The sequence below is a fragment of the Oncorhynchus masou genome, chromosome 8 (genome assembly GCF_036934945.1).
Source record: "Oncorhynchus masou masou isolate Uvic2021 chromosome 8, UVic_Omas_1.1, whole genome shotgun sequence".
In the NCBI taxonomy this organism is placed as follows: domain Eukaryota; kingdom Metazoa; phylum Chordata; class Actinopteri; order Salmoniformes; family Salmonidae; genus Oncorhynchus; species Oncorhynchus masou.
The window spans coordinates 14887891-14903302 of record NC_088219.1 but is presented as its reverse complement, the minus strand read 5'-3'; the positions used below and the strand labels follow the sequence as shown (position 1 = coordinate 14903302).

General features: G+C 41.0%; 1 protein-coding gene across 2 annotated transcripts in view; it reads left to right on the top strand.

Annotated features, from left to right (window-relative positions):
* Positions 1-15412, top strand: part of LOC135544157 (pro-neuregulin-2, membrane-bound isoform-like) — a 121312-nt gene that overhangs the window by 20274 nt on the left and 85626 nt on the right. For both annotated transcript variants that reach the window (XM_064971569.1, XM_064971568.1), the window contains exons 2-3: positions 12644-12806; positions 13409-13527. In XM_064971569.1, the coding sequence (XP_064827641.1) occupies positions 12644-12806; positions 13409-13527 (282 nt within the window). The remainder of the gene's footprint in view (positions 1-12643; positions 12807-13408; positions 13528-15412) is intronic.

The following is a 15412-nucleotide window of genomic DNA, read 5'->3' as shown; positions in this document are numbered from 1 at the left end:
CCGCTTGGGGTTCCCCGTTTGTGGGGTTTTAACCTCTGTGGGATCGTTCGGGACGCTAGCGTCCCAACTCGCGAACAGCCAGTGAAATTGCAGGGCGCTAAATAAAAAAAATTAAAAAGAAGTTAAAGGAAGAGGTCTGGTCTGTCTCGGTTGGGGTGAGGGAGTCTTTATCAAAAGACTCCCTCAGCTACAAGCTTGGCACATGACGACGTCATCAACACATGCAGTACGAGACTAGAGACTGGGTTTATTTTGCTGTAACAACAAACTACCTAGTTAGCTAATAAAAATGTACAATAGCTTTCCTATTCGTATCTGGATCCTGGGGGAGCAGTTAGTGTTAATTCTGGGACCACTGATATATGTCCTAGCTCAAACAAGGTGGCTATACATAGCCTAGCTGCTAGCTATCAAGTTAGGCAACCTGGGCTACTATTACCGGATACCAAGCACGCTAAGCGGTTAGCCCTTGTGGCTAGGGCTGCACTTCTATTTGTCTTGGTTTTAGGACCACCGATTTCCAGAGTTTTCTACTGCCGGCATCTCTCATTTCACGGAGTGAATAGAGGGTTCGTCCTACTATCATTACTATCATGCCTCCGAAAAAAGACGAGGATCACATCTTTGCTGGGCAGGTACGTGAGCTATTTGAGAAACAGAAAGTTTTCTATAAGGAAATGATTCTCCAGCAGGAAAATAACTGTAAAGGCTTCATGCAAATGATCATGGAGTCTAACTACAAACGGCTGGACGACCTGCCTAAACATGTACAAGACATTTAAAACAAGCCTTCAGTTCACACAGAAGGATGTGGATGTACTGAAGACCACACAGGATACACTTCCCTGAAACTGTTGGTCTATGCGGAATGAAATCACCACAGACAGGGAGGCCCTCCAGAACATGTATGGGAAGGCTGATTACCTGGATGGACAATCGAGGAGAAATCATCTTGTAATAGATAGTATCCAAGAGAGACAAAGTGAGACTTGGGCTGAATCAGATGACAAAGTTCGAAAGCTGTTTTCTGAGGAGCTACAATTGGATCAGCAGTTTGAGCTGGAAAGGGCTTTACCAGTCTGGGAAACCAGGGGGCACTGGTGGTGCCAATGGTGGTGCCAATGGAGCCAGACCCAGACCAATTGTTGTGAAATTCCTCAGCTTCAAGGATAAGCTTGCAGTCCTTGAAAAGCCAAACGCCTTAACGGGTCCTTCATCTTCATCAATGATGATTTCTCAGATGCAGTCTGTCAAAGAAGAAAGGAACTAATACCAGCCATGAAGGCTGCAAGAGAATGAGGTGACAGTATATCTGAGGTATGACAAACTGATTGTTCACCCTCCCTCCCATGGAGTTAGGGGGAGCAACAGACACAAGTAATTCCAGCCACACACACGCACACACGCACGCACACACACACACGCACACACACACACACACACACACACACACACACACACACACACACACACACACACACACACACACACACACACACACACACACACACACACACACACACACACACACACACACACACACTGAGTATCTCCCTCTCAGATTCCAACTGCTGATTCATGTTTGGACATATACATACTGTATAGCTACCAAAGAAAGGTCTGTTAATTGCTCATTTGAATATATGCATTTTAAAGAACAAAATGCATGAAATATGCTGTCCAGGGCAGTCAAACAATATTCATGTATTGGCAATATCAGAGACTCACTTGAACTCTTCTTTTGACGATGCAGAGATCTCTATACAAGGTTACAATTTGTTCAGGAGGGACAGAAATAGATATAGGGGTGGAGCTGCAGTTTACATCCAGAATCATATTCCAGCAAAACAATGTAAGGACTTAATGTTGAATGGATTAGAGGTACTGTGGGAACAGGTGCATTTACCACATGTGAAACCTATATGAGTTGGTTGCTGCTATAGGCCACCTAGTGCTAATTTGCAAAATGTTGGATAAGTTATCTGATGAAAATAGGGAACCATTTTTGGGGAGATATGAATATCGATTTTTTTTTAACACCAACTGTCCAATGAGAAATACACTTATTTATTTCTGTTGCAAATGTATGTAACCTGACCCAAGTTATGACATTACCAACCAGAACTCTAACTCTACCTCTACCAGTTCACTAATAGGTCCGGTATCACATCATCAACTTGTATCGATCACATTTTTTACCAACATGGCTGAACATTGTTCTAAAGCTTTATCAGTGGCACTAGGTGGTAGTGATCATGACTTGGTTGCACTCACTAGGAAAACTAAAATACCAAATCTGGCCCTATTGTAATCTACCAAAAGTCCTAGAGAGGGTTCAATCAGGACTCATTTGTGGATGAGAGTAAGAATGTGCAACGGTTAGAAGTGTGTAGTGAGGATTATCCTGAAATGTCACTAAGTTTGTTTATGAAATGATTTATGATTTATGGATTGATGATGAGCTGAGAAATGTAATGATTCAACGTTATGATGCCAAAAAAGTATCAGATAAATCTGGCACTCTGTTTGATAAGCAAAGTTATTGTAAATTAAGAAATCGTGTGACCAAGCTAAATACAGGAAAGAAGAAGGGATTCGATCAGCACAACATTGCTGAAGTAAAGGGTGATGGGAACAAGGTATGGAGAATGTTTTCAGCACTATTATGGGTAGGAATTCGTACATGTTTGCCTTTGTTGAATCAGAGGGTATATTTATTACGAAACCACATGACATCACAAACGACTTTAATGATTTTTTTACAGGCAAAGTGAACAAGTTGAGGAATGCTATGATTCCAACTGATGGCTCCATGTCACATACCCTTATAAAAGTTTGGATCATGAAAGAGAGGCAATGCATGTTCAAATTTCACCAAGTAGAAAGGATGCTGCTGTCTCTTTCTGATGACAAGTCACATGGTACAGACAATCTTGACCTCAAATTGCTTAGAGTTACAGCTAAGCAAATATCTACCCCAATCTCTCATATTCTTTTTACAAGTGCTTGATGTATAGGGTGTGCCCAGAAGTCTGGAAAGAGTCAAAGGTTATTCCACTACCTAAGGATAAAAAAATCTGCATTCATTGGTCCTAATAGTCATCATATAAGCTTGCTGCCTCTGTTAAGTAAATTATTGGAAAAAAATGTATCTATACAAATCAAGGATTATTTCTCATGTAATGGTCTGATAACGAGTTTCATATTCTGATAGCATGAATATAAAGAAGGCATTCTACGAGTGTGTCCTCAGCAGAAATGACAGATGATTGGTTAAAGAGTATGGCTGACAGGAAGTTAGGTGGTGCAGTGTTGCTACATTTCAGTGCTGCTTTTGATGTAATTGATCATGAACTGTTACTAGGTCAACTCAAATGTTATGGTTTTAAGTCTGCACCTCTGTCCTGGATGGAAAGCTTTCTCTCCAGGAAAAGGCTAAAAGTGTTCTTTAATGGTAGCTTTACAAACAGTAAAGACATACACTGTAGTGTTCCTCATGGAATTTGCCTAGGCCCACTTCTCTACTGTATCTTTACTAATTATTTACCTTCAGTAATGAACTAAGCAAGAGTGATCATGTATGCTAATGACTCTACAATGTATAGCGCAGCATCAGAATGTAATGAGCTAACAGATGTACTGAGCAGTGAACTAAGAATGGTATCTGAGTGGGTTGATATGAACAAATTGGGGTTGAACATTTCTAAAACTAAATGTATTGTATTTAGTTCAAGATATATGCTTCCTGATGATCCCCAATTGAATTGGTCAATGAATAGAATGCATGTAGAGCAAGTGAAAATGTTTTTACTACTAGGCGTCATGTTGGATGCAGCTTTATCATGGTCAGAAAACATAGATACCATTGCTATTAAGATGGATAAGGGAATTGCTGTTACAAGAAAATGTTCAGAGTATGTAACATCTAACACTCTGAATCAGGTGATTCAATCCCTGGTCCTATCACACTTAGGGTACTGTCCAGTTATATGGTCAATCCCTGGTCCAAATGCATCAGAATTTCTCATGGCTTCAAGTTAAAAACAAATGCTTTAGGAATGTTATAATATTCAAAAAATCACAGTATTTTTCAGTCCAGTTAGTGTATACTAGCAACACGCATAACAATCAAACCAAACAGGCAAATTCAGGGCAGCTAAGGCAACCCAAGCCAAGGACAAATCACCTTAAACCTACAGTTTTATATAGAGCCATAGCTGAATGGAAATTTACCAATCCATATTTATCAGGCAAAAAGTAAATCCACCTTCAAGAAAATAATAAAAGAACCTCTAATGCGATAGACTATAACTGGACAGGAAATAGAAAGCATCAAATGTCAGGTATTTTATTTATTTGTATTGTCTACTTGTCGAATGTTTGTGAAGTCTTGATTGTGGTTGTTTGTAATGTCTTGTTAATTGGTTTGGGACCCCAGGAAGAGTAGCTAGTGTTATGGCGTTAACTAATGGGGATCCTAATAAAAATGTAAAAAATTACAAAAAAGAGAGCTTCTCCTGCTGCACTTCCTCTTTGATTCTGTGTAAGTCCAGCTGAAACTATTTTAGGTTGCCCTCTTGACAGAGGGGTCGTGTGTTCATATAGCACTGCTACATGCCAGGGGATGGTCTGTGTGGAAGATTAAGTTGCGTACGTTCCCATTTTTTGTAGCAAAAGTGTCTCTCCACAAGGAATTTTATATCTCTACTCTTTCCTTGCCTTCTAATTCTTTACATCCAAGGGGTACTGTATTGTGATAACCTCTGCATAGAGTGATGCCATGGAGCAGGGGTCCTCAAAGGCTTCTGCATTTGGGTGGGGGAGGCTGTGAAACTCTCCTGCTATTGTTGGGCTCAAGGCTTTCACACCTCTCACTTTACACCTCAATGCTAATTGAAGTTGGAGCCAGATTTGTTCTGTCCAAGCAAGCTTGGATCCTTAACGTAGCATTCAGTCCTTATAAAGTAAAATAGATTATTGTAATGTACTTTTCTTCTTGGCATTAAAACTAGCTTCTAATGAAACATTACTCACTCAGGTATTTTCAGGTTTCTGTTGTGCTTCTTTTGCTGGTCATTGGTTTGCCAGAGCATTTGTTGTATAGTCCTTCGGAATAAGAATCTTTGTTAGTAGGAATCCTTCCAGGTCATTTTGTCCAAAATCAGTCTGTAGGTTTGGAGTTTTCATTTGGAGTGAATCTTATGTTGTGGAGGGTAGTATCTTGTGAAAAAAATCCAAGTTTATCCCAACTCTAAATCTATCTATCGTTTTTTATGCAATGAAAGGTGACAGAGCTAGAGCAGTGTTTGTCAGACCATGAGACATCCCGAAAATCAGTCTTCTCACAAAGTCGTCAGTAGCGTCCATACGATTTGGAAAGATTAGACTCTCACGAACACAATGTGGTTATTTGTTTTGCTCTACAACCCACACAAGTGTCTTGGTACTCGTATGAAGTCGGGACAGCCAATCTGCCAACTTCTGTATGTAGTGTCCGAACAGTTTGGGCTACACACTAATATGACCCCTCTGTGGAAAGGTGAGACTCTCACGAACACATACATGTCAGTTGTTGCTCTAGGACACCCACAGACCTCACACAATTTGTCTGAACGTCTCCCAGTACCAGTTGAAAAAAGAATGAAAGTACAGTATATATATATATATATATGGAGACTGTTTAGTTCCAAAAATAAGGGGTTAAATACATGTACAAATATATATATATACACTAACGGTCAAAAGTTTTAGAACACCTACTCATTCAAGGGTTTTCTTTATTTTTACCGGGTGGCGCAGTGGTTAAGGGCACTGTACTGCAGCGCCAGCTGTGCCATCAGAGACTCTGGGTTCGCGCTCAGGCTCTGTCATAACTGGCTGCGACCGGGAGGTCCGTGGGGCGATGCACAATTGGCCTAGCGTCGTCCGGGTTAGGGAGGGCTTGGCCGGTAGGGATATCCTTGTCTCATCGCACACCAGCAACTCCTGTGGCAGGCCGGGCGCAGTGCGCGCTAACCAAGGTTGCCAGGTGTACAGTGTTTCCTCCGACACATTGGTGCGGCTGGCTTCCGGGTTGGATGCGCGCTGTGATAAGAAGCAGTGTGGCTTGGTTGGTTGTGTATCGGAGGACGCATGACTTTCAACCTTCGTCTCTCCCGAGCCCGTATGGGAGTTGTAGCAATGAGACAAGATAGTAGCTACTACAACAATTGGATACCACGAAATTGGGGAGAAAAAGGGGTAAAAGAAATGTTTAAAAAATAAATAACACATTAACACAATAACACATGTAGTAACCAAAAAAGTGTTTTTTATATTTGAGATTCTTCAAATAGCCACCTCTTGGCATTTTCTCAACCAGCTTCACCTGAAATGCTTTTCCAACTGTCTTGAAGGAGTTCCCACATATGCTGAGCACTTGTTGGCTGCTTTTCCTTCACTCTGCAGTCTGACAAAATCCCAAACCATCTCAATTTGGTTGAGGTCGGGTGATTGTGGAGGCCAGGTCATCTGATGCACCACTCCATCACTCTCTTTCTAAAATAGTCCTTACACAGTCTGAAGGTGAGTTTGGTCATTATCCTGTGGAAAAACAAATGATAGTCCCATTAAGAGCAAACCAGATGGGATGGGGTATCGCTGCAGAATGCTGTGGTAGCCATGCTGGTTAAGTGTGCCTTGAATTCTAAAGAAATCACAGACATTGTCACCAGCAAAGCACCCCCACACGATAACACCTCCTCATCCATGCTTCACGGTAGGAAATACACATGTGGAGATCATCCTTTCACTCACAAGTGTCTCACAAAGACACAGCAGTAGTAACCAAAAATCTCCCATTTGGACTCATCAGACCAAAGGACAAATTTCCACCGGTCTAATGTCCACTGCTTGTGTTTCTTGGCCCAAGCAAGTCTATTCTTATGTGTCCTTTAGTAATGGTTTCTTTACAGCAATTCAACCATGAAGGCTTGGTTCACACAATTTCCTCTGAACAGTTGATGTTGAGATGTGTCTATTACTTGAACTCTGTGAAGCATTAATTTGGGCTGCAATTTCTGAGGCTGGTAATTCTAATGAACTTAACCTCTGCAGCAGAGGTAACTTTGGGTCTTCCATTCCTGTGGCGGTCCTCATGATAGTCAGTTTCATCATAGCGCTTGATGGTTTATGCGACTGCACTTGAAGAAACTTTAAAAGTTCTTGACATTTTCCAGATTGACTGGGGCCTCCCACTCCTCTCAGTTTGCGCTGTTCTGTGAAGGGAGTAGTACACAGCGTTGTACAAAATCTTCAGTTTCTTGACAATTTCTTGCATGGAATAGCCTTCATATTTCAGAACCAGAATAGACTGACGAGTTTCAGAAGAAAGTTCTTTGTTTCTGGCCATTTTGAGCCTGTAATCAAACCCACAAATGCTGATGCTCCAGATACTCAACAAGTCTAAAGAAGGCTAGTTTTATTGCTTCTTTACTCAGGACAATAGTTTTCAGCTGTGCTAACATAATTGCATAAGGGTTTTCTAATGATCAGTTAGCCTTTTAAAATGATAAACCTGGATTAGCTAACACAACGTGCCATTGGAACACAGGAGAGATGTTTGCTGATAATGGCCCTCTGTACGCCTATATAGATATTCCATTAAAAAAATCTGCCGTGTCCAGTTTGAATTGAAGTCCTTATATCATTTATGTTGTATTTTTGATTGTATTGAACCCCAAATGGCCGAATACCAGATAGGCTAAACATGTTTGACTACCATAAAATTATGTATGCTACTCTGCTGTGAGTGTGTAGACAGCATATTGACACAAGAGTCAGGGTTTCAGGCATGAGGGAATTATTTGGAAATTCATGATGACTTACTGTGATAACGTGACTGAAAAACTGACAGAGAAGAGAGAGCGAGAGAAAACTGAAACCTCTTCTTCAGAAGCCCCTCCCTTTCACCAGTGTTCACCCCTCCCCTCTGTACCTTGGGGGAATCCCAGTCCTCTACTAACATGTGTGCAGGTGTCAGCTGTGACAGCAGAGCAGGCCAGGGACCATAGGGAGGGAGGAGACCACAAACTTTACAGCCCATCCTCCCTCCCTCCCTCCCTTCCTCCCTCCACCCACCCATCCATCCTTCCAGAGCTGGGCTGGGCTCTCTGTTGTCTAGCTTGCTAACTAAGGCTCCAAGCGTCCATCCTGTTGCACTCTTCAAATCCTTGACTCTATAGTCTCTGGTCATTAGCTAACAGGCCATGACAGTGTATTCTATGGTCTAACCCTGGACATGTGTCCATTTGATGGATATGTGCATTTAGCAGCTAAATCAGATACAATACCCCCTAGCCTTGTAGCTCTATGGAAACCGGAGGTATTCCCAGTGATAGAAGGTAGCTAGTTTCAGTTTCAAGTTTTAAGTTGTAATGTAACATGCAGAAGTACAGTGAAATGCCTTTCTTGTCAGCTCTAAACCCAATAATGCAGTAATCAACATCAAAGTAGTTCTAAAAATAACATAAGGTAGAACAAAAACACCATATATATATATTCATATATAAAATATGAAATAAGAAGAATGGGAGAAGTAACTATATAATTGGCAGTGTCACAATCGTCTGAAGAAGTGGACCAAAGCACAGCGTGGTGAGCGTACATTTCTTTATTTAAAATGTTGCCAACAAAAACAAGAAACAACCAAACGACCGTGATGCTTATGAGGGCTACAGTGCCACTAACAAAGACAACTTCGCACAATAACAAAAGGGAAAAAGGCTGTCTAAGGATGATTCCCAATCAGAGACAACGATAGACAGCTGTCCCTGATTCAGAACCATACCCGGCCAAAACATAGAAATCAGAACATAGAATGCACACCCAAATCACACACTGACCAAACCAAATAGAGACATAGAGACATAGGTGTGGTGGCGGCCCTGGTGCGGGACGTAGACCCCGCTCCACCTCTGGCTCACCCCACTTAGGTAGTGCCTCTGGTGTGGGGACCCTCGTCGCTGACCCCGGACTTTCTCACCCATCTACACACAATACCCCCGAATTTACATAAGTATTGACACCCCTGAGTCAATACATGTTAGAATCACCTTTGGCAGATTACAACTGTGAGTCTTTCTGCGTAAGTTTCTAAGGGCTTTGCACACCTGGATTGTACAATATTTGCACATTATTCAAGCTCTGTCAATTTGTTTGTTGATCATTGATATACATGGAAATTCAATGTCATTTGGTAAGCAACTTGCTGGACTTGCGTTTGAGGTTATGTCCTGCTGAAAGGTGAATTTGTCTCCCAGTGTCTGTTGGAAAGCAGACTGAACCAGGTTTTACTCTCGGATTCAGCATGTGCTTAGCTCTATTCCCTTAATTTTTATCCTAAAAGAAACTCCCTAGTCTTTGCCTATGACAGGCATACCCATAACATGATGCAGCCACCACCATGCTTGAAAATATGGAGAGTGGTACACAGTGATGTGTTGTATTGGATTGCCCCAAATATAATGCTTTGGATTCAGGACATAAAGTTTCTTTGCCAATTTTTTTGCAGTTTTACTTTAGTGTCTTACTGTAAACAGGATGCATGTTTTGGAATATTTATATTCTGTACAGGCTTCCTTCTTTTCACTCTGTCAATGACGTTAGTATTGTGGAGTATCTACAATTTTGTTGATTCTTCCTCAGTTTTCTCCTATCACAGCCATTAAACTCTGTAATTGTTTTAAAGTCACCACTGGCCACATGGGGAAGTCTCTGAGTGGTTTCCTTTCTCTCCGGCAACTGAGTTAGGAAGGAACACCTGTATCTTTGTAGTCCAAAGTGTAATAATAACTAAGTGTAATAACTTCACCATTCTCAAAGAGATATTCAATGTCTGCTTCTTTTATTTTTACCCATCTACCAATAGCTGCCCTTCTTTGCGAGTCGTTGGAAAACCTCCCTTGTCGTTGTGGTTGAATCTGTGTTTGAAATTCACTCCTTGACTGATGGACCTTACAGATAATTGTACAGTATGTGTGGAGTACAGAGATGAGGTAGTCGTTCAGAAATCATGTTAAACACTATTGCACTTATTTTGTCTTGCCATGACAAAGTGGTTGAATACTTATTGAGTCAAGACATTTCAGCTTTTCATATTTGACAAATGTATAAAAATTTGGAAAAACATAATTCCACATTATTGGCTATTGTGTGACAAAAAAAATCTTAAATTGTATCCATTTTAATTTCAGGCTGTAACACAACAAAATGTGGAGAAAGTCAAGGGGTGTGAATTCTTTATGAATGCACTATATATGCTAACAGAAAGGCAGCTAACGATACAACTTGTGTCTACGGTGAGATGGACATGAAATAAGTAGCTTCATACATGGTAATGAAAGGTAATTAACAGACATGTAAGTGATAAGTGTATGCTTCCTCTTCATTTTGTAGTGCATTTAACAACTTGGTGTCATTTCCTTCTTGAATGCACATCTAGCAACATCCTTAACAATCATTTTCTGTCGATCTATGGCTTACAAAAATGGCACAATATAGACAAAATAAGTAGAGAGAAATAAATAGATCTGGGTTTAAAAATTAGAGATCTGAGCAACGATTAGTAGGTCTTGTATTTCTTTCTAAGAGCATCTAAGAACACATTCTGAGAGCAGTTCTTAGAGCATATCACATTCCGAGAGCAGTTCTTAGAGCATATCACATTCCGAGAGCAGATTTTAGAGCATATAGCATTCTGAGAGCAGTTCCTAGAGCATATCACATTCTGAGAGTAGTTCTTAGAGCATATCGCATTCTGAGAGCAGATCTGAGAGCATATTGCATTCTGAGAGCAGATCTTAGAGCATATCACATTCCGAGAGCAGATCTTAGAGCATATTGCATTCTGAGAGCAGTTCTTAGAGCATATCACATTCTGAGAGCAGTTCTTAGAGCATATCGCATTCTGAGAGCAGATCTGAGAGCATATTGCATTCTGAGAGCAGATCTGAGAGCATATTGCATTCTGAGAGCAGTTCTTAGAGCATATCACATTCCGAGAGCAGTTCTTAGAGCATATTGCATTCTGAGAGCAGATCTTAGAGCATATTGCATTCTGAGAGCAGATCTTAGAGCATATTGCATTCTGAGAGCAGTTCTTAGAGCATATCGCATTCTGAGAGCAGATCTTAGAGCATATTGCATTCTGAGAGCAGTTCTTAGAGCATATCGCATTCTGAGAGCAGATCTTAGAGCATATTGCATTCTGAGAGCAGATCTTAGAGCATATTGCATTCTGAGAGCAGTTCTTAGAGCATATCTCATTATGAGAGCAGTTCTTAGAGCATATCACATTATGAGAGCAGTTCTTAGAGCATACCACATTCTGAGATCAGTTCTGAGAGCATATCACATTCGGAGAGGAATTCTTAGAGTAAACTGTATTCTGAGAGCAGTTCTTAGAGCATATCTCAATCTTAGAGGAATTCTTAGAGCATACTGCATTCTGAGAGCATGTCGTATTCTGAGAGCAGATCTTAGAGCATAATGCATTCTGAGAGCAGATCTTAGAGCATAATGCATTCTGAGAGCAGTTCTTAGAGCATATTGCATTCTGAGAGCAGATCTTAGAGCATACCACATTCTGAGAGCAGTTCCTAGAGCATATTGCATTCTGAGAGCAGATCTTAGAGCATACCTCATTCTTAGAGCATATCTCATTCTGAGAGCAGTTCTTAGAGCATACCGCATTCTGAGAGCAGCTCTTAGACCCCATCTCAATCTGAGAGGAATTATTAGAGCATACTGCATTCTGAGAGCAGTTCTGAGAGCATATCACATTCTGAGGGCAGTTCATCCCTTTTCTGGTATTAGATTCAGTTATGTCTTGTGTTCTTTGAAGCATATCATCCCAAATATCTTTTTTGTTCCATTCAGTAGTGAATGCTTGAAGCATACCGCTTCAAGCATTCATAAAAACTGAAACTAGCTACTCGATTGAAGACAATGTAAAATGTATCCTGTTTGACAGTGACTCTGACTTAGTCTAGAGATATGAGAGAGGCTGAGCTTTGGTGACCTCATCTGGCTATACGAGAGAGATGATGGCTGAGCTCTTGGTGACATGACATGTCTGTCTTTCTGTGTCTCTGGGAGAATCTCAGTTGCATACTCCTCACATTCTCTCTCCTCGCCTCCTCAAAACCCATTGGAAGAGAAGGACAGAGGGGAGGGACCTCTGGCTTTCTCATCCAATGTCTTTGAGAAGGAGAGAGGACGCGAGGAGTATGCCATTGAGATTCTCATTCTGTCTTTCTGGGTCTCTGTGTACCCCCCCCCCCCCAACTCTCTCCACATCACCCTCTCTATTCCCCTCTCCCTCTCTCTCTCTCGCTCTCATTTCAGTTCAAAGGGGCTTTATTGGCATGGCAAATGTGTTTACATTGCCAAAGCAAGTGAAATAAACAATAAACAAAACAACAATGACAAAAACCAACAAAGAGACTTAAACAAAAGAAAGATGAAAACAATCAGACATTAACAGTAAACATGATACACAAAAAGTTTTCCTCTTTCTCTGTCTCTTGTCTTAAACCCATTTCAAGCGTGTCCCATTTAATTTAAAAATGTCTAATATCACCTCTGTTTCTCTCTCTGTGTTTAGCTAATGCCCCAAAGTTGAAGCGGTTGAGGAACCTGATGGTGGAAGAGGGGAGCAGGCTCACGGTCAAGTGTGAGGCTACAGGAAACCCCAGCCCTACCTACAAATGGTTCAAAGATGGCAGTGAGCTCAAGAAAAGCAGAGATGTCAAAATAAAGTCCAGCCAGTGAGTCCATCTACAATCCCTTGAAGCTCCTAATTTATTTAGCATGTGGTAGTATTAGCAAAACAGACAAATGTCAAAAGTCACTGCGTGGCAATAATTTCTCCTTCAGTAGTTTTCTCCTAATGCTTTTAGCAGCTGACCCAAAAGATGAAAAGCATTTTCGAAAGTGAAACATCAACACAGAGACACATTATTTATGAGAGTATGCCAGGGATTTATGAGCAAATTCCTTCATTAGTGAAATAACAGAAAGTATACTTTGCAGCGTAGAAGTGTTTAGCGACTAGGTGGCCTTTTAAATGAAAGTTGGTTACTGGGTTGATGAATAGGACGGGCCCTAGATTCTTCAGTGTTCCATATTGCAAATCTTTACCTTCCTGGAAATTCTTACCTGCTGAAATTACAAACTGCATCAAAATCGACTCTGACTAACTGGCTTCTATCCCGCTCTAATCTGGTTTGAATGGCGACTCCCCGTTTTTGTTGAAAGGCTACAGTAGGTTCTTCCATGCCTGTTGTGTTGTCGTCCTCTGTCCCCAGACACTTGTTGTGTTTCCATGTCATGTCGGTTCCCTTGAGTCAAATGTTTGTGTCTGCCACAGGAGGAACTCCAGGGTCCAGATCAGCAGAGCCAAGCTGGAGCATTCTGGGAATTACACGTGTGTGGCAGAGAACCTTCTGGGGAACTCCAACTCCACCAGCACTGTTCATGTCCAAAGCAGTGAGTACTGAACCATGGCCTGTCTGTCAGAGAAGATGGAATACTGGCATGATGCAGAGTGTATGGCTGGAGCATGTATGAACAAAGAGATGGCGTGTTGGATATTGTCAAGATCATGGCCCGCCCGCCCATTAGGCAGGATTAGGTGGCCGCCAATTGCGACAGATTGACGAGGATGGTATTTTCTGTGCTAAACTGACCATGACACACCAGCAACAACACATAAAACCTCACATAATTCTGCTAAAAAACAATGACAATTTCTCTCAACCAGTGGCATATGTTTTTTTTTAGGTGAGCTCTGTAATCTCTTAAATCTCTTCTTCTCATTCTTCCCAAATCTCTTCTCCTCATTCTTCCCAACAGCGATGCAACTGTCTTCTCTGTCTTGTGGCAGAATGAGTGATTTGCTGCACAGAGGAAGTGTGTGTGTGTTTTTGTGTGTGTGTTTCGCTCTGGAGGGGAGGCAAGGCAGGCGACGAGACAGGGCATATCGGGGTGTCCACAGGCTGGGGGAGGGGTTTACCCAGATGATATCAATAAAAAAATGGCAGAAAATATGGTGAAGGGAGGTAAACTGACAATATTTTGCTGTGTTTAGCCAACAGTTAGGTAGGAAGCTTGATATGAACAGGGTTGGCAAAAAAAACATATATACCTGAATGAATGAATGAATGAATGAATGAATGCAGAATGCAGAATGCAGAATGAAGAATGAAGAATGAAGAATGCAGAATGCAGAATTAAGAATGCAGAATGAAGAATGCAGAATGCAGAATGCAGAATGAAGAATGCAGAATGAAGAATGAAGAATGAAGAATGCAGAATGCAGAATTAAGAATGCAGAATGCAGAATGAAGAATGCAGAATGAAGAATGCAGAATGAAGAATGAAGAATGAAGAATGAAGATTGAAGAATGCAGAATGAAGAATGAAGAATGCAGAATGAAGAATGAAGAATGAAGAATGAAGGAATTCAGAATGAAGAATGCAGAATGCAGAATGCAGAATGAAGAATGAAGAATGCAGAATGAAGAATGAAGAATGCAGAATGAAGAATGAAGAATGCAGAATGCAGAATTAAGAATGCAGAATGCAGAATGAAGAATGCAGAATGCAGAATGCAGAATGAAGAATGAAGAATGAAGATTGAAGAATGCAGAATGAAGAATGAAGAATGCAGAATGAAGAATGAAGGATGAAGAATGAAGAATGAAGGAATTCAGAATGAAGAATGCAGAATGCAGAATGCAGAATGAAGAATGAAGAATGAAGGAATTCAGAATGAAGAATGCAGAATGAAGAATGAAGAATGCAGAATGAAGAATGAAGAATGAAGAATGCAGAATGAAGAATGAAGGAATTCAGAATGAAGAATGCAGAATGCAGAATGAAGAATGCAGAATGAAGAATGAAGAATACAGAATGCAGAATGAAGAATGAAGAATGCAGAATGAAGAATGAAGAATACAGAATGAAGAATGCAAAATATATCCCATTTAGCAGACGCTTTTGTCCAAAGCGACTTACAAGTCGGCTGGGGCCACTACTTTTGCATATGGGTGGCCCCAGTGGGAAACGAACCCACGACGCTTGGCGTTGCAAGCGCCATGCTCTACCGACTGAGCCACACAGGACACACAGAATGCAGAATGCAGAATGAAGAATGCAGAATGAAGAATGAAGAATGCAGAATGAAGAATGCAGAATGAAGAATGAAGAATGAAGAATGCAGAATGAAGAATGAAGATTGAAGAATGAAGAATGCAGAATGAAGAATGCAGAATGAAGAATGAAGAATGAAGAATGCAGAATGAAGAATGAAGAATGCAGAAAGCAGAATGAAGAATGCAGAATGAAGAATGCAGAATGAAGAATGCAGAAT